Here is a 25059-nt window from a genome sequence, read left to right as displayed (position 1 = left end):
TATGCGATGTTATCTTTGACTTCCAGCATTAATCCACAGGACATTAAGAAAAAGAAAGTTGAGACTCCAGACACACTGTGAGAAATGGTTAAAAAAAAAAGAGAGGAGCAGAGTGGTCGTTTTGGCTAACACTGACATCAGTTTCTCAGGAGTTTTCTTCTTCTCAGACACAAATGTAAAGACTGGCAGCTGAATGCAGACTTTAGGTCGTTAAAAAGTCATCTATCTGCTTTCTTTGTACAAGCACTTTGGTGAGAGTGATGGCAGAGAAAAAAATAGTTGGTTATGCCTCAGCAAAAATGCATACGTACTCCCTTCTTTTTTCCAGATTCACATTTGCAGATTTTCATCACTTTTTCTTCCAAAATGCATTACAATAGCAGTCAGCATTCACCACAGGAATAAACAAACAAACAAAAATGTAAGGAAATTGATGCTCAATCAATCATGGCAGCAGAAATTAATTTGAACAAAACTTATTTTGCAATGGACCCCATAAAAACTGGATAAAACAACGAGTGGGCATGGGCTGGTTGCAGATGTATAAGAGTTTAAGAAGGTTTTAGTTTCAACAATGCTAAACTTTCCTGTATATCTTCCCCCTACCCTACTTGTTGCTGCATTCTGCCATACCGATGGCTGAAAGAAGGATCACACACAAGAAAGAGAAATTTCTTCTTGTAAAAATCTCAATCTTTGTGTGGTAACTGAAGGAGAATCAATCACTCATGTTCAAATAGACGCAGGGGGTATGTGGTCTTTTTTGTGCCAACACAACTGAAATAAGATTTTTATCAAATTCTGTTTTGAACATGTACTCAGCCATCCTTTTGCACAGTGGCACCCTGGGCCAAGAATCATAATCTATCTCAAACACTGATAATGAAGCAGCCAATTATGATATAAATATCAGCTTCTTGTACTTCTGCTACTCTATAAGAAATAGAAGAGCAAAAAAGTAGGAATAACTCCTTTTCCATTTTAAAGAAAATCTCTTGTATTTCGATACATTTTTTGTTGTGAACTTTTTTTGCTTGAATACCATGAATCATTAATCGAGGTTAGCGTCTTGATCCTTGCCTAATGAAAGGATAAATATAAACATTGTCATAGAATTACAAACTGGTTGCTTACAAATTCAGTTCAATTAATTGGAAAGTACATATGTAGAAGCAAACATTAAGGAACTAATTAGGAACAATTGGACAAATTTGCAAAGTAAATGACATTGTAACTTTTCGTCAAACAAAAATTTCACAGAAGACAAAAGCAAAGTGGAAAAGTCTGTAGTCTACCTCAATGTGGTAAAAGCTAACCTGTTTTACTTCAGCCTATCATCTATGACAAACTGTAACCTAAATGAACACATCCCATACAAGAACAAAATGACAAAGGGTCAAAGATTCCCTCAGATGCTCCATTAATGTCCACATGCCATGTGGGGTTCTGTTACAGCAATGTGAGATGCCTTGGCTTTTTAAAGAGACAAACACAAAACATTTTCAGTCCAAAGAGAAAAAACGAGTCTTATTGCATCATCTAAATGCCATTAGCTTAAAAAAAAAAAGAAAAGAAAAAAAAAACAGGTAATCAAATGACAATATGTGTCAAATATTTTGGTAAGTGCAATGCAGAGAGCTTGGTTAAAAGTTGTGCAAACACCAGCACACATAAAGTGACAAGACTTAAAAATGAACAGTGACTCAGCAAAACAGCGCACACCTGCTCTCCCTATCAGAGGAGAGCTCTGCTGCTTAATATGTTGCAGCATTTCTCTTGAGGATGGGTGGGTTTGGGGACAACTTGGCCTGAGTCGGCTTGCACAAAAACTTTGGTGCTTTGTCTTCAAAAGCCACATAACATGGAAGGAAACAACACCGACAGGTGCAATTAAAAACTTTAGTGTTTCATTTCAATAATTCTAAATGATAAAGGTTATTTAAATTTATTACATACAGAGTGATGTATTCAAGTGTTTATTCATAGTAAATGTCATGGGAAATAAGAAACTTTTTTAGGACGTGTTGTGGCTCAAAGAATCATCAGAAAATTGCTGACTTGCCTGATAGTAACTGACCCTCTACACAAGAGTAAGTCACAAAAGGTGATTGGTAAAGATGCTGGCTGTTTCTATGCCTTTATGTGTGAACATGTTAATGGAAAGTGGAGGGAAAAATGTAATGGAAAAAGGTCGGTCATTTTTTAGTGCTTTCTTGTTATGCTAGTTTTATGGAGCTTCAGATTTATTTTTCAGGAAGGCTTACCTTCAAACAAGTACTGATTGAATATACTACAAACTACACTGTGTTCCAAATTATTATGCAAATTGGATTAAAGTGTCATAAAGATTAATTTTTTTGTTGTGCTACTACATTTATAGATGGTATTGTGAGTAAGGGCTCTTTCAAACACTGTAATTAATTTCAGAGAGCTGGTTGGATTAGTTTGTCTGGTGATCTCAATTAAAGGAAATCTACTTTAGAAGGAGGTTCCACAGGGTTAAACAGGTCACAGGTTTCAAGCAATATGGGAGAAAGGATCTCTCTACTGACGAAAATCATCAGATAGAGTAGTGCCGTGTATGACAAGGTATGAAAACATTAGATATTTAACGAAAACTGAAGCCTTGTCGTACTGTGAAAAGATTTGTGGTTGATTCCAAACAAAGATGGGTTTGTACAGATAAAGGCATAATGAGGAAGGTTTCTGTTAGGCAAAGTCATCGGATTAAGAGAGCAGCTGTTAAAATGCCCTTACAAAGCAGCAAACAGTTATTAGAAGCTGCTGGTGCCTCTCCTCCATCTCATGCTGCAAGGAATAACAATGTGTCATTGGCTGCTATGGGCATAAAAGGAGAGAAACTCATGGTGTGGTCACCATCCTCCTCTGACCTCAACCCTATTGAGAACCTCTGGAGTTTCCTCAAGCAGAAGATCTGAGAGTGGGATGCAGTTCATATCAAAACAGTAACTCTGGGAAGATATTCTGATATCCTGCAAAGAAATTCAAGCAAAAACTATCCACAAACTCACAAGTTCAACGGATGCAAGAATTGTGCAGATGATATCAAAGAAGGGGCCCTATGTTAACATGTAACTCGGTCTGTTAAGATGTTTTTAATTGAAACAGCTTTTGATTTTAGTACATGTGACCACTTAATGCTGCACATTCAAAGAATTACTGTTTGCAATTCTTTATAAACTAGAAAATGTTTAGAAAATCTGCAGTGCAAAATAATTTGGAGCAGTGCATTTTGAGGGTTTTTTTTTGGGGGGGGCAGAGGGAATACTTTTTCTCATCCTATTCTGTAACAGTTTGACTTGAAAATTATACTGACCATCATTTGCATTGACCATTTAAGAAAATTGGAGAAAATATCACTCAGTGAATTTGGAACACAGTGTAAATGAATGCATGAATATAATTAAATATTTATGAATATAACTGAAGCACTTTACATATATCACTCTGTGGGTAATAACTCCATAAATTTTTAAAGGTTTTCCTTTTTTTTTTTTTAATTAATCTTTTGATGGTATTCCAGTTTTTAAAACATGCAGCTTTATGAGAATTTTTTTTTTATTTTCTTTCCCTTTTTATCTAAACTTATTTTATTGCATGGTGAGGGGCCATTTAGGATGTCGTGCATTTAAATGCCCAAAAAGCAGATTCCCAGCATCAAATGTAAAAATGACCTGGAGATTAAGCATACACTGACTAGAACATGTGCAGCAACCTAGACAAACATCTAAGTCCTGAATCCTAAATATAGCACCAGTTAATATTGTGGACAAAATTGGCTGAGACACGTTTCAACCATTATAGAGACAAGTGCATGCATGACCTGACCTTTAAAATTTGTTGACATTTTTATGAAATGATGGAGGATGACGCAGAAACGCATAGGCGACAAACTAAGGGGAGAACTCCTCCCTCTCGCGTGAATCAAATCACACCCACATTCGCACACACATTAGTGACCCAGTGCAGATAAACATTTACAGGCAATGCACTAGAGGATATATTTATCTATATATTTAATTTATACTATTTACAAAAGAGAAAGGCAGCCCTTTGAGGAAAATATAAAGTTTCTAAGTTTGCTCTGTTTTCTTCCTGTGAAGCACTGATTTGAATGCAGAACTCGTCGCCTCACTGCGCTCGAGCATTAGTTCTACACGCGGACAAGTAACAAAAACAAATAAAATAAAAACGGATCCATCCGACATGCACATACCCTTCCGTGCATACACGCCAACAACCACAGGTTCGCACAAAGACACAAGCAAACTGCAGTGTTCTACAAAACTGTAACATAGTTCTGAATGCAGCTGTAAATCTTAAGCATTAAACGTACTGACGTGTAAAATAGAGGACATAAATGTCAGCTAATGTAACAAAAGTTTCCTACAACCCCCTGGGACATGGCTCGAAGTTCTCGTAGTGGTCCAGCAGCACTCGTATCCAGGTGCCTGCGCCATCATCCATCCAGACATCTTCCTCCCTTCCCTCTGCTGCACAACCTTTACACTTTTACATCTCTGCAGCAAGACTGGGATCCCCTCCATCCAACCAGCCAGCTATTTGTGCACACCCAGCCACCCAAGCAAGAGCTCAGATGTTCTTTCAGGTGTGCATTTGCTCCTGGAGAACGAATGTGGGGAAAACAGGAGAGCAGGTAACAAAAAAACAAGTTTTCTTTCAGAAATTGCTTTACTGAGTCCTAGCTGAACGGGCCATTGGTCAAAGGGCAGTCAGACCAAAATTGCAACGGCAGTACATCATGCCACTGGAGTCCAACCAGCTGTCTGAGATGGGGTCGTAGCGCTGGACAGTGTTCAGGTAAGACGACCCGGAGTGACCTCCTACTACATAGAGGTAGTTGTCCACAATGGCAGAACCAACACCTGCAAGAAGAATGGTCCATTAGATCAGCAGAACAGCAGTGAATTGAACCGCCACCAAGAAAACCTATTATTAAAAACGTACCAGTACGAGGTTCGTTCATTGGCCGACAGGCTGTCCACTGGTTTTGATGGGGGTCGTACCTCTCAATACTGGACAGGTGGGACACTCCATTATGCCCACCCACCACAAATATGAAGCCGAGCATGACACCGACACCAAAGTTGATCCTCTTGTCTGCCATGGGGGCTACCATTTCCCAGGCATCCTTGCTGGGGTCGTACCTCTCCACACTGAAAACAGACCAAACGCAGTAAGAACATACCAGACCAGGGTCTGTCTTAAATTCTCCAAATCCCTCCAAAGTGCTTGCCAGTTCGAGATATGGCTTTTACATGCCATTCATTTTCAAATAACATCATCATTGGTAGCCACCACAATTAACAGCAGTTGTGGTGTTAATTGTGGTTATTATTAACCACAATAAACAAAAAGACAACATTTGCCCCATTTGTTTTTACTAAAGCAATATTTTTTCTGTGCTGCGAAATCTTTTGCCAGTACTGGAAATTATAAAAAGTCAAACTTCACACAGTTAAAAAAAGTAATTTATATATATATGTATACATATAAATAATAAAATCTTAAGTCTGTTTCCTAGATTTATTGCCAGACAATTACACAAATATACATGCCACACACTATTTAATTTCTTAATTGCTCTGTATTCATGTTTCACTTTCAAAATCATATGTTCTTTTTTATATCGACTGTAACTTGATTTTGTATGAAAGCATTGTCATTTTCTGGCCTTATCATGCACTTAACCACTGCATATCACTTCATTTGTGACAGACTTCATCATTTTTTAAATAATAAAATTTTGTCCTTAATGCTAGGATTCTTACAGCTGAACTAACTCCAATCTGGTGCTCCGTTTCAAAATCTATAATAGATTTGCCAAATCTGAATTGGGTCATCCAACGCTAACCACAGATCATATAATCTCCACTTTAGATGATAAAATTAAAAACATATTTATGTTAGAAATGTTGGGATTAAAAAACAAAACAAACAGCAATTATGAATTCCATAATTTATCTGTAATACTGACATGCTATGTATTACTTTAGCATGTAAACTGCAAGTCTAACACTTTGTATTATTTTAATATTGTAGTCCAAACAGTCCTTTGCAATACAAGTATAGCACACACTGCTTTGCGACGACCCTAAATCACTATATATCATGCAGCCTGTCAATTCTATTTTCCTCAAATGTAAAAAGAGAGAACTGAATTTTTATGTATCCAATTCAGCAGTTTTCTGATACAAGGTAGTTTATACAACTACAACTGCAGAAAGTAAAGTTAACCAATAATGAGGCGATTGCAAATCTGACAAAAGTAAAAAAGTCCTGCCAAACAGGAGAACATTGGGAATCTGGGATTGTTTTGCAGCTCGGTTAAAAGCACATACAAACCACAAGAGGATGAGGAAAATGTTCCCAAAGGTTCTCTGTGAAAAAACATTCTCCTGCAGGGCTTTGGGTGTCAAAGAAACAAGCAACTGGGATTCAGCTGCAGGATGATCAACAACACAAATGCAGGCACCCTCTCCATGAGACATCTCCAACACTTCTGTAAAAATCTTCTCTGCACTTATTAACGAGCAAGTGAGAGTTTTCTCAGCAACACTTGATATCCTTCACATAATTGCGAGCTCTATTTATAATCCAGCAAGTTTATAAGAAAAAAAGCAGCTTAGGAAGTCTAAAAATCATCGATGAGATCAAAGATCAGACCATGACCAGTCCAGAGACTCCGGTCACATGTCAACTGTAGATAACAAGCAAATAGTCTGTTTATCCTGATTTTGTTTAGGAGATTCTACAAGGAGTCAAACCTGTAAAATAATGTTGCTCAGAAAGATACCCCACAGGGTAAAACAATGAACAGCATTAAGATTTTTAACAAGTGCAAGTAAGTAGCACAAATCAGCAATTTCATAGAGTCTGACATCACTTTTCAACAAGTTTCTCAGATTTGTGCTGTACGCCAATCGTTACCTGTTCATGTGTGCTGGGCCATACCCTCCAATAGCATAGATCATGCCATCCAGCACAGCCGTGGCAAAGCAGCTGCGGGACTTTGTCATGGGTGCCACCGGTTGCCATTCCTTCAGCTTGGGGACATATTTCTCAACAGACTGCAGGTAGTACTGGCCGTCATAGCCTCCCAAAGCGTACAGCTCTCCAGCCTGGACCACCACCCCAAGTGTGCTGCGACACTCGGCCATATGCTCCACCGAGGACCATGTGTTGCTTTCAGGGTCCCAGGCCTCCACCGTGCTCTCATGCCTCCGATAGCTGATGCCCTGCCTCATGTGCGTGGCGATGCCTCCCACCACGTACACTTTGTGGTCCAGCACAGCCACTCCAAACTCGTACCGGGGGACACTAAGAGGGGCCAGTCCGATCCACGAGTCAGTCTGAGGGAAATACATTTCCATGCTGGAAGAGGGAAAGATGAACATCACTTAAAAACTTTGCAAAAAAATTTTTTAACTAAGAAGAAATCAAGTGCAGAACAAACCAAAAACATAAATGGTTCAATCGGCCCACTCTGATGATTAACAGGTCAAATCCAGAAAAATATTTTTTTTTTTCTAATCATTACATATATCAAAAATAATGTAACATTCAGAATTTTTTTCTCATAAATGCATAAAGAAAGAGCACATATGTTAATCAGAAAGGTTAAGTACATGTGTTTTATGATTAAATGGGAACAGTCTTGTAATCATCTTATTTTCTGTTGAATTCAAAACTACTACCTCTATCAAAAGAACCTCAGATTTGAAAAAAAAAAGTTTTAGTTCTAAGAAAAAAAAAAACAAATATCAAAAATCTAAATCTCAATCAGTCAATTCAATGCAGTTCTAATATGAAAGAGCAAGCAATGATTACCTTTCTAATGTGGCAAACAGTCCAGCCTTGCCTCCTACTGCAAGCAACACCTTGGGGGCACACCTGGGCCTCGCTGACAACACAGTCTGATAAGAAAGTCTGTGCTCAGGCATAAAGTGATATTTAAGGGCCTCATTGAGCAGGTGTTTGCATGCATGGTCGTCTCGTATAAGGTGGTTGGCTTCATATAGGCGAGTGAGAAATTTGACGCTGAGAAGGGGAAGGCGAACACAGTGTAACAACTGAGCGAGATGCTGCTGTCTCTCTGTTACGTCATATTTGATCCATGATTCCAAGGCGTAAAACACAGTCTCCTCCGTGTCTACCTTAAGACAATCATTAGAAACTATTTCATCCAGCTCTGCTCTTGTTAGTTCAAAAAACTCCTCCGTCTGACAGACCTCTTCAAAGTTCTCACAGATAAACTTAGTAGCAGCCAGGCACAAGTCATGGCAGCCATATGTCTCTGCGAAGCGGGAGATCCCTATGCAGTTCCCAGCATCCAGCTGGCTTTCTAAGAAAGAACAGCACTCCTTAAGTACAAGCTTAACCTGGAGTAAATTGGCAGCCGGCAGCAGGGATTCAACTGTTTCCTGGGAGATAAACACAGTCCCTGTGTATGCATACTCCACAATGGCCTAGGAGAAAACAAAATGTTAGTGAAACAATATAACAACCATTAGTACAGTTACAGTCTGCAAGATCTAATCAATCGTACCTGCAAAGCAGCCTCATCAATGCACTGGAACTCCACCTCAGAGGTCTCCTTTTCTGAGAGGTTACCTGTAAACATGGCCTTGAAGTAGGGGCTGATGCTGGCCAACACAACTTTGTGGGCATGGATCTTGGCATCACCCACTCGGAGAACAATGTCACACAGTTCGTGATCCTGCCGCAGGAGCTGGAGACCCTGCAGCAGCTGCTCCGAGTGAGGCCGTGTGAGACTTGCAAACATATAGGACTGGTCCTGCTGGTCCATCTGGAAACAAAAACCCAGAAATCACTGCAGTGCATGGGATGTGGGCATGGTTGAGGCCTTTGTGTGTCACTTGAACCTCTAGCTAATTAGAAAGATGCTGTCTTTACATTAGTTTTGAAGCAGCACGGTATTTATTTTCCTCAACCCAAAGCAAATAAGCATTATCCTCTAAATCCAGTGCTAAGACAATCAAAACGTATTACCTAGAAAGTCCGAACACTGGACACAAATAACTCCAAATCACCAGCTGTCAAAGGTGAGTGTTTAAGCTACATGAGATTACAGGAATGCAAATATCATGTCAATAATTAGGGCCTATCTTTGTGTTTTTAACGGGAGATGCCACTTAATCAAAACTCGCTAGCAACCTAGCAATAAAGAAGCAAACATAGTAAAATCAGGCTAAGAGAACGCTTCATTTTAAACGTTTTCTTTCTCTGCAATGAATACATGTTTAACGACTGGCTTTGATCTGAGCAGAAAATTGGGTACTAATACATTTTTAGCATCATTGCAGTGCAGGTTAGCCGCTAAAAAATAAACACGGATTTATGTGCTGGCTGCATCACTGATTAATATATACAGTAACATGGCTGACAGATACAAAACAGGGCGCTCCAACTGGCTTTAGAAAAAATATGTATTTTGTTAAAATAGGAGAACCAAACCTGTATTATATGGTGCGTGCAGATAGCGACCGAATATGCGGTAGCGACGGCAGACCACAGGAAGGCTAACACGAAAACAACCGACTGCCAACCAACCTAGCCACAAAGCTAAAAGACGAGCACTCACAATGACGAGCTGCCAGGACAGAACACCCACTTCCGTTGCCTTTCATAATAAAATCCCATGGCCTTTATTCTTAATAAAATTCAAAACAAAATAATTTGATTTTATTCTGAAATACTAACAAAAATATGTATTGATTATCAGCAGCACTACCAAGTAAATAAACATTATAGTACTAGGTTCGAGGAAAAATACAATATATAATTTAAAATAAATTATTACTAGATGCCATTTCAATGTTGTGAAAACATGTTACTCTGAATGCAGCACTGAGACCGCATTGTTGATCATTTTACGTATAGGTCTGAACAACTTCTGTCTTCTTGACATTACTTCATCTCAACATGAGATTCAGAAATTGAAATCGCTGTGTAGAAAAATTAGAATTTTCTGTAATATATTAAAGTTAAATATGAATCTATTTTTAGTGTACTGAGGACATATATTTAAAGATTTGATTGTGGCACTTCTAAATATTCATGGCAATTTTTTATTTCAATATTTTATTTTTCTTGTCTGTGTTTTGAAAAAAAATGCATTTTTATAACATATTCAAATATGCGAAAACGTGTTTATTAGCACTGTCCAAGAAATATGTAATCTTGTTAAACTTACACTTTTAATGTGTGGCCGATATGATGGCAAGCGTGCACGTCGACAGTCAGTCCATTTAAAGATGGATCCAATCTAATTGCTTAGGAAAAACTCTACCAGAACTACACTAACATTTGAAAAGCCATTTTTTATTTGTATTACTGAGATAAAAAAAAAAAATTACAGTCACAAACAAATAATTGAAAAAAAAATTGTTTTTGTCGCAGTGCTAGTGTTTTATCTCCCATCACCCGCATACATTGTAATCTTCCAGAATTTGGTTTAGTAGTAGAATATTTGCTATGACCAAAATATGTAAACTAAAAGAAATTAATGTGAAAAACAAACCAGAGTGGCAGAAAGCCTCTCTGGCAATTAAGTTTATCATCATATTAACTGATAACGAACTCATAATTAGGTCTATCGGTTAAAACATAGAGATTAGAGGCTTCAACTTTAACTAAAGTTGTTTTTGGGGTTTTTTTAATGTATTTTATTTTCTAAATAAGAACTTTTTTCTCTCTCTCGTGTTTCGTTTCCATTTCCTAACTCTTCTCGTTTTGATCCTCATTCTTCTGTAGCTCTGTTATGGTGATGATGATGACGATGATGATGATGACGATGATGATGATGAAGCTTCCGCCTGGAGGAGCCAGGACTCCAACTCGCGTCACCATGGAAGCACTCAGTTTGCGACATGCATTCGCCATTTTGCTGCCTCGGTGTGTGTATGCGTGATTGCGTGTGTGTGTGTGGGCTCTTCTAAGGCTGAATACCTTCATAGCTTCCAAACATTCAACTCTTCGGCCAACGGAGGAAAATATTATCCACGTTTACCAGCAGACCTGTCGCCGCTGCAGCATGACGCGAAGAGGCTGGACGTCGGAGCAGTAGACAGTTTTGCGTTGGGTTAACGAAGAGGAGGAGGGCCAGCAGAAATGTAAGGTCTGTTTTCTTTCTAATTTTGCTCGCCCAGATACTCCTCACCTAACACGGTCAAATTAAGCGGAGTGGCATGTTAGCTACGCTTTGGTTGGGTGCTAACTGATGAGCCTGGGTAACGGTAACATGTAATAAAAAATGTATTACTTAGCATAAAGCGGGTAAGTGCTCCACTAGTGGCATTTGTAAGTACATAATGTTAAACTGGCTATGTGTAATTAGATATATTTGCAGAAAACACTGTTTCGGCCACTGCGCTCCGAAGCTAACCAGAGCCACAAGTGGTTGAATTCATTTTTAAAAAATGTAGCAGGATGCTTCATGCCTTAACGGGGCAATATTGTGGGTTTTTGGTCAAAGCCTTATTCCATGAGTTAAAGCCTATATTGTTCCCGTGGTGCGAAAACACGACAGCAGACACAAATTTGTCCTAAAAACATGACAATAATTTAGAAAACGCCTAAGTTTTCTCAAAGGATTTTGAGAAATCTCGAGGAAAATAATAATAAGAAATAATAAGAAAACATCAGATTTTTCTTTACATAAGTGGTCATGTAAACTTACCAAGCCAAACAAAAGGTTTCTTAAAACAACTTGATTTGAGAAGAAATGTTTAAAAAAAGAAGAGAGCACAGACTGTTAAAAGAAATCCCATCTTAGTGTTAAAGATATTTTTAAATAAAAATGTCTTCTTTTTTGTCTTGTTGTTGTTGTTAAATAATGCAATTTTCTTAAAGAATGCATAGTAAAAAATAATAATTAATGTGAAAATAATTTATACTAAATTGGTAATTGATAAATAACATTAAATACCTAAGATACATTTTTATCTTCTATGTTATATAATTTGTTTTAGGTGCGATTAAGAAACTGGTCATTCCTGTTTCATTGACAATACGGTAACATAACAGAAGCAAACACACTAATTAAAAGAATTTTATCCCTTTGTTATGCCAATAATATGCACATATTTGTCCATCAATGTTTAAAAAAATGTTTTGGCATTTATTTCCCCAATAATGTCAAGTCATAAAAAAATATGACTTCTTTTCTACAATGTCCTCAGTACTTCCTGTAAGCTTTAGTTTCTGAGGATCTGATGTGGAGAACAAGGGCAGTTAGAGTCCCTCAAACTAGCCAGATATTATTGGCATGCAGACTTTGAAAACATAGTATCTGAAATATAATATCCAACCAATAATTGCATCCAAGCAATTTGATGCAACTGCGATGATGATTGAAATTTTAAATATTGTCCTTCTCTACCTCTTGATAATATTCTTACCTTTTTGAATCATCAAGATAAGTGTTAGGATTTTCCACTGTGTTGCTTTGCTTCTTTTCAACTTTTGTGGTTCATTTCTTTTCTTAATTTTCTTAATCCTGTGTGTCACATTCATAGACCATCCAACAGGACCTCAGTTCTCCATCATCAGCTGCTCAAGATGAAACCACAGAATAAAGGGGAGGAACATTATTGTCCTCGCTGGAATCTGTTTTCCTTTTTGGATTCTCAAATTTGACAATCCATAAATCCGCCAACAATGATACCTGGATTAATCTCCCAGGAGATACATGACCAGCTTCTGGACTCAAAGAATTACCAGAATCGCACAAATGGGGTGGAAAAGCTTAAATGTATCCTCTCAGAAGTGGACATTAAATCAGTCCCACCTGGGAGTGTTGAGGAGTTCATCAATTTTCTTCCCCGACTTCTAGATGACAGTAATTTTAAGGTGCTGTATGGCACCTTGCAGGTTTTAAACCTGCTAATACAGAAGCTGGAGACTGGCGTTGACAGATTTTTGAAACATATAGTTTTCGTTGCCCTGAAGGCCCTCGGTGACACTCGTGCTGTCACCAGAAATGAATACCATAATGTGTTTCAGCAGCTGATGAAAACTACTCCACCGCAACAAGTATTAGACCTCATCATTGGCAACTTGAAACACAAGAACTCCAGGGTCCGGGAAGACGTCCTGAACATCGTCATGGCAGCTATGCTCACTCATCCTAGGAAAGATTTCAATATTCCCAAGCTATGCTTCGAGGTGGCTCCATATCTGGCAGACAACAAAAAGAACGTCCGCCATGCTGCTTTGGAGTTATTCGCTGTTTTTGACCATTGCCTTGACACAGGAAAGAAGCAACCATTGATGAAAGCTTTGGACATGGTTGAGCTTAATGAGGACGCAGAAGGTCTGATGGCAGCTGTACACGCAAGACGAGCAAGGCGCATCCTTCCAAAGCTGACCTCAGAGGGGATTGTGGAGTATGGCCTGGTGGTGCCCAAACCCGGACAGTGGTCCACAGGACAGCACACTTCTGGGGCCGATCTGGACTGGGTGATAAATGGGGGCCGGACGAGCAGCGCCAGGAGCTACAGGACAGAGCATGAGAGTGATCTACTGTCCGGCTATGGCAGCTTAGGCTCCCTCACTGACGATCCAATGTTTCAGAGGAGGATTGTGAGCGCAGGCAAAGGGAAGAACAAGCTACCCTGGGAGACGTCGACCGATAACGAGATGCAGCAAAACACCACACCTAACGGGAAGAGCCTTGAGCAGGTGAGCGCTGTCGTTCTTTTCTCTTCTCACTGTTTTATAATTTCAGCTATGTCAAATCAGCTAACTGCTGTTTTTGGCAAAACAATAAAGCAAAACGATAATTGTAGTTGTAATGAGATCATCTATAACATTTATTTGTAACTTTGACACATATATGAATAAGCAAAAGAATAAGCAAATTATATTTGGGAGTAATTTCACCAGTTTTTATTTTGCATACTGGCTTTTTAGTTAGTAGGGCTATCTGCTCTGATAGTCTGTCTGTTCTTTTCTCTCTATGGCAATTTTTTTCTTTTCATTAAAATTACTTGAAGCTATAGTGACTGTATAAAAGAAAATTGCTGTGATTTTGAAAGTGGACACCGTTTCACTCCTAGTTTGCATGTTAACAAATAAAATATGATGTCTAAGTAGAAAACCTGTGTTTTTTTCTCTTGTGTGCCTTTTGTTTTTGCAGAAAATATAATGTTGATTTGCTGAAATGTGATTCCCTGCATTTAACTTTATGAAAATACTGTTTTCAGATTATTTTCCTGACAATAACATCCAAATAATCCAAACAAGCAACACTAAAATGTTAGTGGGTGCACTTTCCTCAGAGACAGTTTGAGGGTAAAATTTTCCTAAATATAGCAGCGATTTGTCATGGTGCAGTATGGATGGAGCGCAGCAGCAGCGAGGGAGGGCTGAATCTTATTTTGTTGATCTTCTTTGGGTATGAATCACAATATTGCCTCTATGTCCACAAATCTATTTATTTGTCGAAAACAATAGAAATGTATCGTCAAATATTTGGGATAAATAGAAATAAACAGTTGGAGCTTTGCAGAATCCCTGACACTACATCAGGTGGAAATAGATGAGTCATTTTTTTTGCACCATAACACTGTTTCTCTGAAAGTGAGCAGAAACAATTTTTAGAGTAAGCCTCAGTCAATCTTTCTCATTTTTTTTATTAAAGAAGGTAATCATATTGCAGGAGCTAACAAAAGAGCTTGATTTGCTACAGTAGCTCATCGAAAAATATGTGTTTGTTGTGGTATGCCATATTTAGTGTTTGACAGCAATGTTCCAGCTTAGAATCGTTTGAAAAAAGCTTGTGTTTACACTGGCGCGGGTTTCCAAGCAACACCCTAACACACGGCATACTTATCGACAGGAACGTAAAACATATATGGTAATATCACAGGGATGGCTTGTAAAACATGGCTTGTTTAATTTTCTGTCGTTGATTCCAGTCACAGCTGAGACTCTGCTGTGAATTTCAGATCATATTTAGTGGGAATAACTTATTCATAGTGGACTTAAGTACGAATTCATAAAAATGTTAGAGTCTGTTGTTTGTGGTTCTTTTTCATACATCATGTACATGAACAATGCTTTTCAGTGACAAGAGAAATTAATTGTATCATCTCTTACCTGAACAACACATATATTCGGTCTAGAAAATATATTCACACCAAGGCCTATGTTATGTTTGAGGATCCTTTAAGCTAATTACTTGAACTCGATCTGGTATTGTTGCTGCTAAAATTTCTGCACATCTATAGGTTTCAAAGGGGAACTCCAGCTTGCGTTCCAAGAAGGGAGAGACCTACATACCAAGTTTCAGTAAGTGCTCATAGTTTTTCTCCTCCTTTTCATTCCCTATGAGTGCACCAAGTCTGATCATCATGGTCAGCTGCAGCTTTGTTCATAGAGCAGGTTTTACTGGGAAGGAGTCACTGTTTCCATATGTCATCGAAAGCTTTAGGATGAGTGTGCCAAGCTGCTTGGTAGATAAGATTCTCACTGGGCTCCAGACATGCCAGAGGACACTCTGGGTTAAATTCTCATTTACTATTTTGTGCCTCTGTTTCATTCTTGCATATTGCCATTTGGTTCCTTCCTAACTGTAACTATAAATGCTCAGATCTTCATTTATAAGAGTATGTTTTTTCCCCCTTAACTCATTCTCGGTTCTCAACCCTATTTTAATAAGTGTTATTTTTGTGGAGAAGAGGGAGAACGATGAGGCATGGCTGTGTGGCTCTTATAGATTTTCAGGGGCACACTTAGAAATGAAGGGGTAGCAGCTGTGCTTTGAACAGAGCATCCTAAAAAGTCATGAAATATTGCAAATTAAGTGATCATAATATTAATATGACTAAAAAGTCACTACATTTGGTTCATATTTCTGTTTGTCCTCAATGAGACTAAAAAGCAGTGTAGCAACCCTAATTAAGGGAAAAGTTAATTTGACATTTATGGGTATATCGGGTCACAAATGTTTGCTTATTTTCAACTATGAAACCCAATTATCTGTAAACTTCTAAAAGAAAAATCCAGTTTTGGGAGATATTTTACCACTGCTTTAAGTGTCAAGGGACAGGGATGGAAAAATGGGATTCAGACTTTCTATTACACCCTCTTTCCACTGATCACTTTTTATACCAATTGATTTATTAAATGTTAGAGGTTATTTACTGAAAATAAGTTAAACATACCTTCGACAGGTTCCGCTGAGCCACAGAAACCCCTGTCGCCCAGAAGGAGGGAAACCCCTGCAGGTCTCAGAAGAAGTGGGAGCCTCAACTTGGACACAGATATCTTTAAAAACACAAACATCTCTGACCCAGATGTTGGTAAGCAGTTATTTTCTAGGGTGTCTCCCGGCAATAGTTAAGTTAAAATGCATGATTGCATAAATTTACATGACTGAGTTGCTGGCAACAATCCAGACCATGCTGACTGTCGAGCAGTTTACAAGTATTAATTGGTTTGATTTTTTAATGTAATATCTCATAGTGGCACCCAAAGGACGTGTGCTCTCGAGGAATCCCAGTGTCGAGCGAACTTTCTCTCTTCCCTCCAATGCTTCTACACCCGGCTCCTTTCTTCTGCCTTCCTACCCCCTGGCTACATGCACAGGGAGCATGCTAACTCCAACACTGTCCCGCCATCATGCAGACTCTTCCATCTCCATGTCCAATACCTGGCCCAACAAACGAGAGACCAGCCCTCAGCAGCAAGGAACAAGCCCTCGAGAGAAAGAAGACACAGCAAAGGGTAATTTAGTAAAATAGCTTTTTGTGTGTGAAATGGAATATGTTGTTTTTGTCTCCTGTTAAGTTAACTTGCTTTTTGCCCTTGCTGTCCTAGGAGACCTCTTCAGTGTGCAGTCTCCCAGGCCTCTTCGAGCCTCCCTCGTGAGTTCCTCTTCCACCTCATCATTCAGGCGAGCTCTGAGCAACACCAGGGCAACCTTCACCATCTCACCGGTGCAAGCCCATTCTCATGACGACCAGAGATCAAACACTCCAGCCAACCAGCAGCCAGACAGTAAACTTAACCTGGACTTTGACAGCATCAGCCCCTGGCAAGTTCCTCAGGACGATGAGCCTCTTGACATGCAGGAGGTCAGAAAAAAGTGTCTTAATGTAAACCCTTGTGTAGTTTTGTTGGTTTGCTCATTTTGTTTGCCACTTACAGATGCTGAACTCTCTACGCACCTTGAGAAACAGCGCTGCCAAAAAGAGGGCCAAAGCAAGCCTCGGCAGTCCAGATCCCGATAGCCCTGACTCAGCTGTGCAGGTCGACCTGAGGCTGGATTCACCATTACAAACGTCTCCAGTGCTTACGAGTTCAGCCAGCGAGAGCAGGCTCTCAAGTCTGAGTTCAGCTACCACCTCCAACTTCAACAACATTAAAACAAGGTCAGGAATCTCCATTTTTAAAAATAAAGCTTGTTAGACATCTGTAAAAAGTATTTGTTTCCATAAATATTTCTTCTTTTTCTTTTTTTTTTCTTGTCATATTTAAAGGTTTTAGATCATCAAACAGTTAAAATAACACAAACATAACTTATCTAATGCTGATCTGATTTATTGAACTAAAGAACAAACTCTGACTTATGTAAAAAAAACTAATTTCCTTGCTTAGTAGATATTGTTTAAACAGTGCTGAACCAAGTTTTTGGAAAGCTGATACTTTTACACATGCTTATGCTGGAGTGTTGAGAAGCTTCTTGGTACTTACTAATTTAGTGAAAGAAAACGTCACAATGAAGTTTCCCTGCATAAGCTCTCACTTGTCATATTTGTCAGCAGTCCCAGAAGTTCTGCCCCTTCTGTAATGAAACAACAGATTACAAGAGTGCCTTCTGCAAAACTTCGGTCGTCTGTGTCCATGGATTTCAGCAGCCTTCAAGGTACGGAAAACAATTAATGTTTTATGTGTAGTCTTCTTTGCTTCTGTCGTTTTTTTGACTTTGGTTTACGTCTTTTCAAGGAATGTGCCGGAGAAATGACCTGTCATCTGAGGTGGGTGTTGTTGGACAAAACGTTAGTTATTGCAACGGAACAATGAAAACTGAGGAAGAGAAAGTGGCATTGTCTCCTCCGCTGGTCAGAGCAGCGGTCCGCAAACCCGTCAGAGCTCTGAAGATTGTCAAAGGTCAGCAAGGAGTGATAATCTTCTTTTTGTTTTGGTTTTTTTGTTGGATAGACAGTCAAAACCCTAAGTTTACATAAAGTGAAGAGAAAGACATCTTTTGTTTTTCTAGATTATTTAGAATACAGAGTATTTATTAAATGACACAGGAATGAAAGATAGTTTACATATAAAATGAGGGAAAGCCCGGCTGATGATGTCATGGCTTTGGAGATTTCTGATAGGTTTACTGATACATTTCAGTTAATTGGAGTCACTGCTTTTTTGTTTGACTCAATGAAAAAGTCAAAAAGAAATCAGCCAAGTTATCAGAGAAGAGAATTGTGGAGATACACAAGTCTGGTTCCTCTTTAGAAACAATTTACCGATGCTTGAAGATGGCAACATGTCCTGTGGTCTGATGAAACTAAGTAGTAACTGTTTGGCCATTATGACCATCCTAACAATTGGAGGAAAAACTGGGACACTTGTACCATCCTAACTGTAACATATAGGGATTGCAGCATCATGCTGTGGGTTAGTATTACTGCAGGAGGAACTGGCACACTCCTAAAGTAAATGGCATCAAAAGAAATATCTTATTGAGGGTGTCTTTTTATTCAGTGTATGTAAACTTCTGGTTTCAACTGTGCCTCCACCTAAGCTTTGAATATTCTTTTAATGTGAAACTATTTCTTGTGTTTTATAGGGTCCCAGAGCACCAGCAGCTGTAGGAATTCACCTGGTGCAGACATTTCTGTACCTGAAGGAGTGATAGGGAAAGGTCAGTATTTAATTTAGTGTAACAATACTATTACATTTTATTGACTGAATTGTGTGGCACATTTTTCTCTTTATTAGTCACATTATTACTTTGCATAATCTGTTATTTCAGCCATTCAACCACTAAAACATTGAAGAGTAGTAGAGTGTGCTTCTACTAATTATAACTTTAATTCTTTTTAAAATGTAGAACTTCTTGTGAAAACTTTCCCCATTGAAATGAATGGAAAATCTTCAAGGTTCAGCTATTTGTAACAACATGCAGATACTTTATATCATTCAGGTTTTAAAACAAGATTTTGTCCTCTTATATCTTTTTCTCTCCTGTTTTTTTTTTCTGAGAAAAAGTACTTTTTATGCAAAAACATATAACATAAACACATTGTGCTTCCTTTATGTCAACCAAAAATGATATCATTTTATTTTGAAAACATCTCCACCCTTCCAGATGTAAATGTGTTATCTCAGTGTATTGTTGAGAAATGCTAATGGCTTTCCTTCATGCTTTTAAGGCATGTGTGGCACTACAGTATCCTCCAACCGTCCAGGAGCCACGCTGTTACTTGAGCAGGGGGATTTGGCTGCCAAACCCCCCACTGATCCTTTAGCAGGCATCTACAGCCGTCAACTAGATGGCGATGACAGCTCACATCCCGAAGAGCCCAAAGTTAGTCACGCTCTTTTTCGGCGTTGATTCGTAGTGCATCAATCATTCCCGGGTGATTTATGACGTGCGTGCTTTCTACCCACAAAATGTGCAGGAAATGATGAGAATTGTCAGGAGGGGTCGGAACAAGACAAGAGCACAGAATCTGGAGCAATTTGAGGAGGGCAGAGGGGACGAAACAAGAGACAAGATTCGCCATCGCGTCCGACAAATGTTGTCGGATTTACCCACAGAAGAAAATGAAGAATTAATCATCAATGGTACAGTGCCTTCTAAAGTATTCATACCTGTTAGGAATGTTCACATGATACTACTTCAAATTCCCAACGTTTTCACAATTATTAACAAATAAGGATCTGAAAGGTTTGGCGGGCATTTCTGTTCGGCCGTCTTTCACTGCTGTTACAGTTACTATCCTCAGCCCAGTTTGGGATATTTCTCCATTAGCTGGGGACATCTAGATGGGAAGTATTGACATTTTTATCAGCAGCATATGATGGAGAACATCAGATTTTTATTTGGGTTTAGTTCTGGATTTTCATTGGACCATTTTAATTGTCAAATAGATTTTGAGCTACAAAAATTCCAATAAAACACATCAAGGTCTGTTGAAAGGTGGCAAAATATAAAAAAAATCCAGGGGTTTGAATAATTATAGTAGTCTACATTTTTTTCCTTCTCTGTTCTGTGATTGTGACTTATCATATTTTTTTCTTTTTATTAATCTTCTGTAGATTGGCGTTTGAATGGCAACACGCTGATATCCACCAAATCAGATCGTCTCTCTGATGAATCCTCCATCAGTGCCACCAGTCCTGCCTGTCCACCAGAACCTGAAAGTCCAGTAAAAAGCTCAACCACACCCCACCATCCCAGCCCCCCTACATTACCTCCCAACTCAAAAAATGTGTCCCGCCTTAGAAGGGCACCGAGTCTGAGCAGAACCCGACCTTCGCTGTCCCACAGTTCAGGTCAGTGGATCAAATAAACAAATAAACACCATTTGTCATTGGAAATCGAAGTTGTTTCACTTTACTTTCATCTGTTATGATGCCAATTTCTATTTAACATTATCCAGAAGCTTTCTTTATAAATAAAGTAGTAGTTTACTAAATAAAGTTGATCATTAGATGCTCAACATCCCCAAAATGACTCTTTTCTTTCCCCAGGATTATGGAATTGTAAAATGGGTTCAAATCTGTCTGTTTTGTTTTTTCTTTGCACCATTTTAGATGAGTTGTGCCACGCCACTTTAAGACACAAGAAAAATCTGTCTGCTCCTTCGGAGCTCTGTCCCTTTTCAAAGCCCGACCTGGTGCTGACTCAGAGTTTCAACCTCCTGAATTCAGAGGACTGGTGAGAGAAAACTTTTAACTGTCAGCAATTATCAATCTGAGGCACTATTACTTTCTTTGATAAATTACAAAGAATGTCCCAAAAAATCAAACTGCAATTCCTTAATATTTTTCAGGGAGAAGAAGATTGAGGGTCTGATGTTCATGCGCTCTCTTGCTTACAACCATGCAGACACGCTTCAAGGCAGACTTCATGAAGTTTGTCTGTATCTCATCCAAGAGGTAACAACGCTCAACCGCTTTACAAATTGATATTTGAAAGCTGAAATCTGGATTTGAGAACCACTGAGTCATGTTTTACCTGAACCAGTCTCACAGCAGATTACAATGCTGGGAAAAGTATTCTCTTGCACCTTTTTATACTTTGTCAAATTGCAACTACAAACTTTGTTGTATTTTATGGAAACTTGAGTGTGGTTACTTTTGCAAGGTGCTACATTAATATGCAAAATCAGACAACATTTTACGTCTCTAAAATTGAACTATCATAATGGAAATGTCCAATGCTAATAGAAAAATTGAAATAAACTCAGGTTTCCTCAGCACCTCATTCAGGCACTGTTTGTTGGATACGTGCCTAATCTTTATTCACAATTAGGTGCTGTTGTGAGTGACATTATTGCTCGATGGTTGTTTCATTGTTTTCAAAGTGCTAAAGACTACGAATGCATTACTTTTGCAGCAGTCCCTCACAAATTACTATTAGCTGCTGCTTTTCTGCCATCTGTTAGTGATGAAAAACAAACTGCTCTGACAATTTAACAAATCTTGAACATGTAGTGACAGAGATTATAATCAACTACTTTCTGTTTTCTCCAATCAGGTGAAGAACCTGCGTTCAGGGGTTTCCAGGGTGGCAGTGTGTACCCTTGGCGACCTGTACACACACCTTCAGAGACTAATGGACCAAGAGCTTGAGGGAACAGTTAAAGCGCTGCTGCAGAAGGCCGGGGAGAGTAACACTTTCATCAGGCAAGATGTCGACGCAGCTCTGGATCGCATGGTGCAGCACTGCACTCCGACCCGCTGCATTGGTGTTTTACTTACTGGAGGAATCAGGTTGGAATGAAAACGGGGTAAAAATTTATTTCACATAAAATCTGCACATTTTTGATTGCTGGATTTGTTTTTCTCTCTTTCTGAAAGTCACCTTAACCCAGTGGTGAGGAAGTGCACTGCTCAGCATCTGGCTAATCTGTTAGAGAAGGTTGGGGCTGCCCGCCTCCTGTCTGGAGGTAAAGATCTTACTGAAAGAATTTTACCTGCCATCACCAAGCTTGCACAAGACTCCTCCCAGGAGGCCAGGTATGTAGAAAGTTGTAATGCTCTAACGTGACACATTTTAAATAAGCATCTTCAAGTGTAACTTTGGTATTTTTCTCACCCAAGAATTTTAAATGCTAGAATTATTGTGTTTGTTTTTCCCCACAGGTACTTTGGTCGTCGAATGCTGCTATTTCTGTCATCTCACCCTGACTTTGATAAGAACCTGGAAAAATATATTCCCACTAAAGACCTGCAAACTGTCAGAGACACTGTCTTGACTCTCAGGACAAAGGTATGCATTTTATTTTCTTACTAACATTCTAATCTTTGGTGGATGTCACCTAACCTTATGATTGCTGTGGTTTTAGGGTCTGGGTGAGATGCCCCAAGACTCCCAGTCAGCCAGAGGAAGACGCTCACTCCCAGGCAGTGGAACAGTCAGGGCTTCATCTCTCAATAGAGAGCAACTCAACCAGGCCAACAGGTGAGAATGCTAAGCTTAGCAGAACTTGCATTTTGGTTTCATCTGGCCAGAGCACATTGGTTTGCTTTGTCTTCTTTGTGGCTTTTGGGAACTGTGCTAACTTATGACTTATCGTTGCTACGTGAGTAATCCGAGTGATGTGAATACTTTTGCTAGGTACTAGATATCAAACATCAGAAGATGCACAGGAAAAAATGTTACTACCAACAGTGTTTAATTAAGCTTTGTATTTTCTAACTGCAGGGAGTCGAACAGCCATTACAGCAGTAAATATCAGACACAGAGTATTGCAGACAAAAATGAATACATAAAGCAGATCTCAGGTCTGCTGGGTTCAAAGGACTTCAGAGAGCGGATCAAAGGCATCGATCAGCTAGTGGCTGACTGTGAACACAACCCCAACATGGTTGTCAATAGTATATTTCCGGTTGGTGCAATAAATCATTTCTTCACTCTGTAAAAATGATTATTGTAATTAAAACCATTGTGAATGTTTAGTAAGACTGTTTCACTGTTGCTTTTTGCTTTGTTGTATTTTAGGTGTTTGATGCCTTTAAAGCCAGACTGCAGGAGTCCAACAGCAAGGTTAACCTTTACGCCCTGGAGTCTCTGCAGAAAATAACCCATTTGCTGAAGGACAGCTTGTCCCAAGTGGTTAACATCCTGGTGCCTGCAATTGTGGACAATCACCTCAACTCCAAGAATAACGCCATCTGTTCTGCTGCTATCGGAGCTCTGAATGCACTTATTTTGAATCTTGGTAATTCTTTTAAACATTTACAGCGTAATTTCTGATTAAGTGGTGCTCTGTTATTGTGTTTTTTTTTCTTTTACTTGCACAGATAATATTCTTCTTCTTCAACCTTTCTGCACCAAGGCCCAGTTTTTAAGTGGCAAAGCTAAGGTGGATCTCATCGAAAAGGTTGCAGGTATGTTTGACATATTACATGTACCTCTCAACAAATTACAATCAGAAAGAATTATATATTTCAAGTATATATTTATATTACTTCTGATGATGAAGGCTTTTTTTTCTTCTAATTTAGAGTTGCACCAGTATCATAAACAGGCTAATCGATGCAACGTCTCACTCATTTCAACATATTGATTTAATCCCAGGTCTTGTTCAGGAGCTCTATCCTCGCAAGCCTCAGATGGTGGAGCAAAAAGTCTTGCCCTTACTGTGGCACCTTCTGGGTACCTCCACCCACAGCGGCAGCATCCACGGCAGGAGTGGCAGCGTTCGGACCGCAACGGCCAAGCTGTGCCAAGCCCTTCTCACCCAAATGGGGTCGAGCCTGAACGAGTGCGCTGCCTCCCAGCCTACAAATGTCCAGAAAGGTTTAAACGAGCTTCTGAAGACCTTCAAATAAAGGAAAAGCAAGATCCAAATGTCGAAAAAGAACATCAAGACTGATCTTACTTGAAACAAAAGAAATGTTCTACGTTTCTTATAGTGCCTGCACTTTTATATCAATATAAAAAAACTAACATCTTAGGTTGTTCCAGTTGTTCTATCAGTGATATTTACGTTGGTACAGAAATGTTGACATTCTGATATCAGGTCTTATTCCTTCTCAACCTGCTCTCTCTGCACTTTGAAAAGTAGCTGATCATCAAAGTTTCCTCCATTACGTACTGTTGACAAATCAGAGACACTCATCACAGAATGTAAAACAGAAATGCACAAGGTTAAGACGACAGGGAGCCCAAAGCTGTATATTTTTGATGTTTTATCAAAGGTGATGTGATATTTTTTGAAATGTCATGGAGATAATTTGAAGATTTGTGACAGATTAAAAAAATGGTATGAAATGCTTTTGTACAGCTCTGTTGTTTATTTGCACAGTATTAGCTTAATGTTTAAGTAATGTGTAATTGATGGTTATAATTTATCTAATGTATAATGGTCTGAAAATCATTAATGATGTGTTCAGTTTGTACTCCCATTTTCTTTGTTTGCATGACCAAGACTTTTAAGCAGAATCAACCTTGTATAATCTCTGTGGGGGGAATGGCTGTACACAGAAACCTAAAAGGTTGGAAAATTGTTTTTACACCTGTGATTGCCTGAGAAACAGCAAGAAGTCAGCTCTGTTTCCGTCTCTGTATCGTGCCAGTCTTCAAGTAGCCTTTTAACTGAAATGGTGATTTATATTTAACTGATTTGTGAACTAAAGAAAAGAGATATACGAATAAATGGTTTATTTCCCTAATACTAAACATCACTTTTTCTTCCAGCGACTACAAAGTTCAAGAAACAATCTGGTTTCTGTTCAGAAAGTTAATAAGGCCTGTTTTGAATTAGTCAGGTATGAAGAATTTAAAAAATAACCAGGATGCACAAA

The 25059-nt window shown here is 38.9% G+C and overlaps 2 protein-coding genes across 8 annotated transcripts; one reads left to right on the top strand and one right to left on the bottom strand.

Moving 5' to 3' along the window:
• Positions 1-353: 353 nt before the first annotated feature.
• LOC129365165 (kelch-like protein 28) lies at positions 354-9664 on the bottom strand. 3 transcript variants are annotated; one of them, XM_055038151.1, is made up of 7 exons: positions 9520-9660; positions 8591-8851; positions 8274-8510; positions 7873-8198; positions 6973-7416; positions 4990-5198; positions 354-4907 (listed from the first exon to the last, which is right to left on the bottom strand). In XM_055038151.1, the coding sequence occupies exons 2-7, from the start codon at positions 8849-8851 to the stop codon at positions 4744-4746; spliced, it is 1641 nt and encodes a 546-aa protein (XP_054894126.1). In that variant the 5' UTR covers positions 9520-9660; the 3' UTR covers positions 354-4743. The 3 variants fall into 3 exon arrangements, with proteins under 3 accessions (XP_054894126.1, XP_054894125.1, XP_054894124.1); XM_055038150.1 differs by having other exon boundaries at positions 7873-8510; positions 9647-9664; XM_055038149.1 differs by having other exon boundaries at positions 7873-8510.
• Positions 9665-10901: 1237 nt separating this feature from the next.
• LOC129365164 (TOG array regulator of axonemal microtubules protein 1) lies at positions 10902-24927 on the top strand. 5 transcript variants are annotated; one of them, XM_055038143.1, is made up of 23 exons: positions 10902-11177; positions 12582-13746; positions 15297-15357; positions 16242-16370; positions 16534-16794; positions 16888-17144; positions 17218-17441; positions 17832-17935; positions 18016-18180; positions 18866-18940; positions 19452-19606; positions 19701-19866; positions 20341-20577; positions 20839-20962; positions 21078-21183; positions 21785-22020; positions 22108-22266; positions 22393-22519; positions 22596-22711; positions 22955-23138; positions 23252-23471; positions 23554-23640; positions 23831-24927. In XM_055038143.1, exons 2-23 carry the CDS (start codon positions 12724-12726, stop codon positions 24082-24084), a joined length of 4470 nt encoding a protein of 1489 aa, XP_054894118.1. In that variant the 5' UTR covers positions 10902-11177; positions 12582-12723; the 3' UTR covers positions 24085-24927. The 5 variants fall into 5 exon arrangements, with proteins under 5 accessions (XP_054894118.1, XP_054894123.1, XP_054894122.1 ...); XM_055038148.1 differs by having other exon boundaries at positions 10902-11182; positions 13072-13746; XM_055038147.1 differs by having other exon boundaries at positions 10902-11182; positions 16696-16794.
• Positions 24928-25059: the final 132 nt, after the last annotated feature.

This window comes from Poeciliopsis prolifica, unplaced genomic scaffold (assembly GCF_027474105.1).
Source record: "Poeciliopsis prolifica strain line A6 unplaced genomic scaffold, Auburn_PproV2 SCAFFOLD013, whole genome shotgun sequence".
NCBI classification, from domain to species: Eukaryota; Metazoa; Chordata; class Actinopteri; order Cyprinodontiformes; family Poeciliidae; genus Poeciliopsis; species Poeciliopsis prolifica.
This window is presented reverse-complemented; position numbering and strand designations above follow the sequence as displayed.

Excerpts from the sequence above, each read along its gene's own strand:
- LOC129365165 (XM_055038150.1), bottom strand. The coding sequence starts at position 8,851 with ATGGACCAGCAGGACCAGTCCTATATGTTTGCAAGTCTCACACGGCCT. Across the intron at positions 7,417-7,872 it reads CTGTTTGCCACATTAGAAAG|CATGGAAATGTATTTCCCTC; the intron begins GTAATCATTGCT and ends TCCCTCTTCCAG. Across the intron at positions 5,199-6,972 it reads GGCCCAGCACACATGAACAG|TGTGGAGAGGTACGACCCCA; the intron begins GTAACGATTGGC and ends GTCTGTTTTCAG.
- LOC129365164 (XM_055038143.1), top strand. The coding sequence starts at position 12,724 with ATGATACCTGGATTAATCTCCCAGGAGATACATGACCAGCTTCTGGAC. Across the intron at positions 16,795-16,887 it reads GAAAGAAGACACAGCAAAGG|GAGACCTCTTCAGTGTGCAG; the intron begins GTAATTTAGTAA and ends TTGCTGTCCTAG. Across the intron at positions 20,963-21,077 it reads CTCCTGAATTCAGAGGACTG|GGAGAAGAAGATTGAGGGTC; the intron begins GTGAGAGAAAAC and ends AATATTTTTCAG.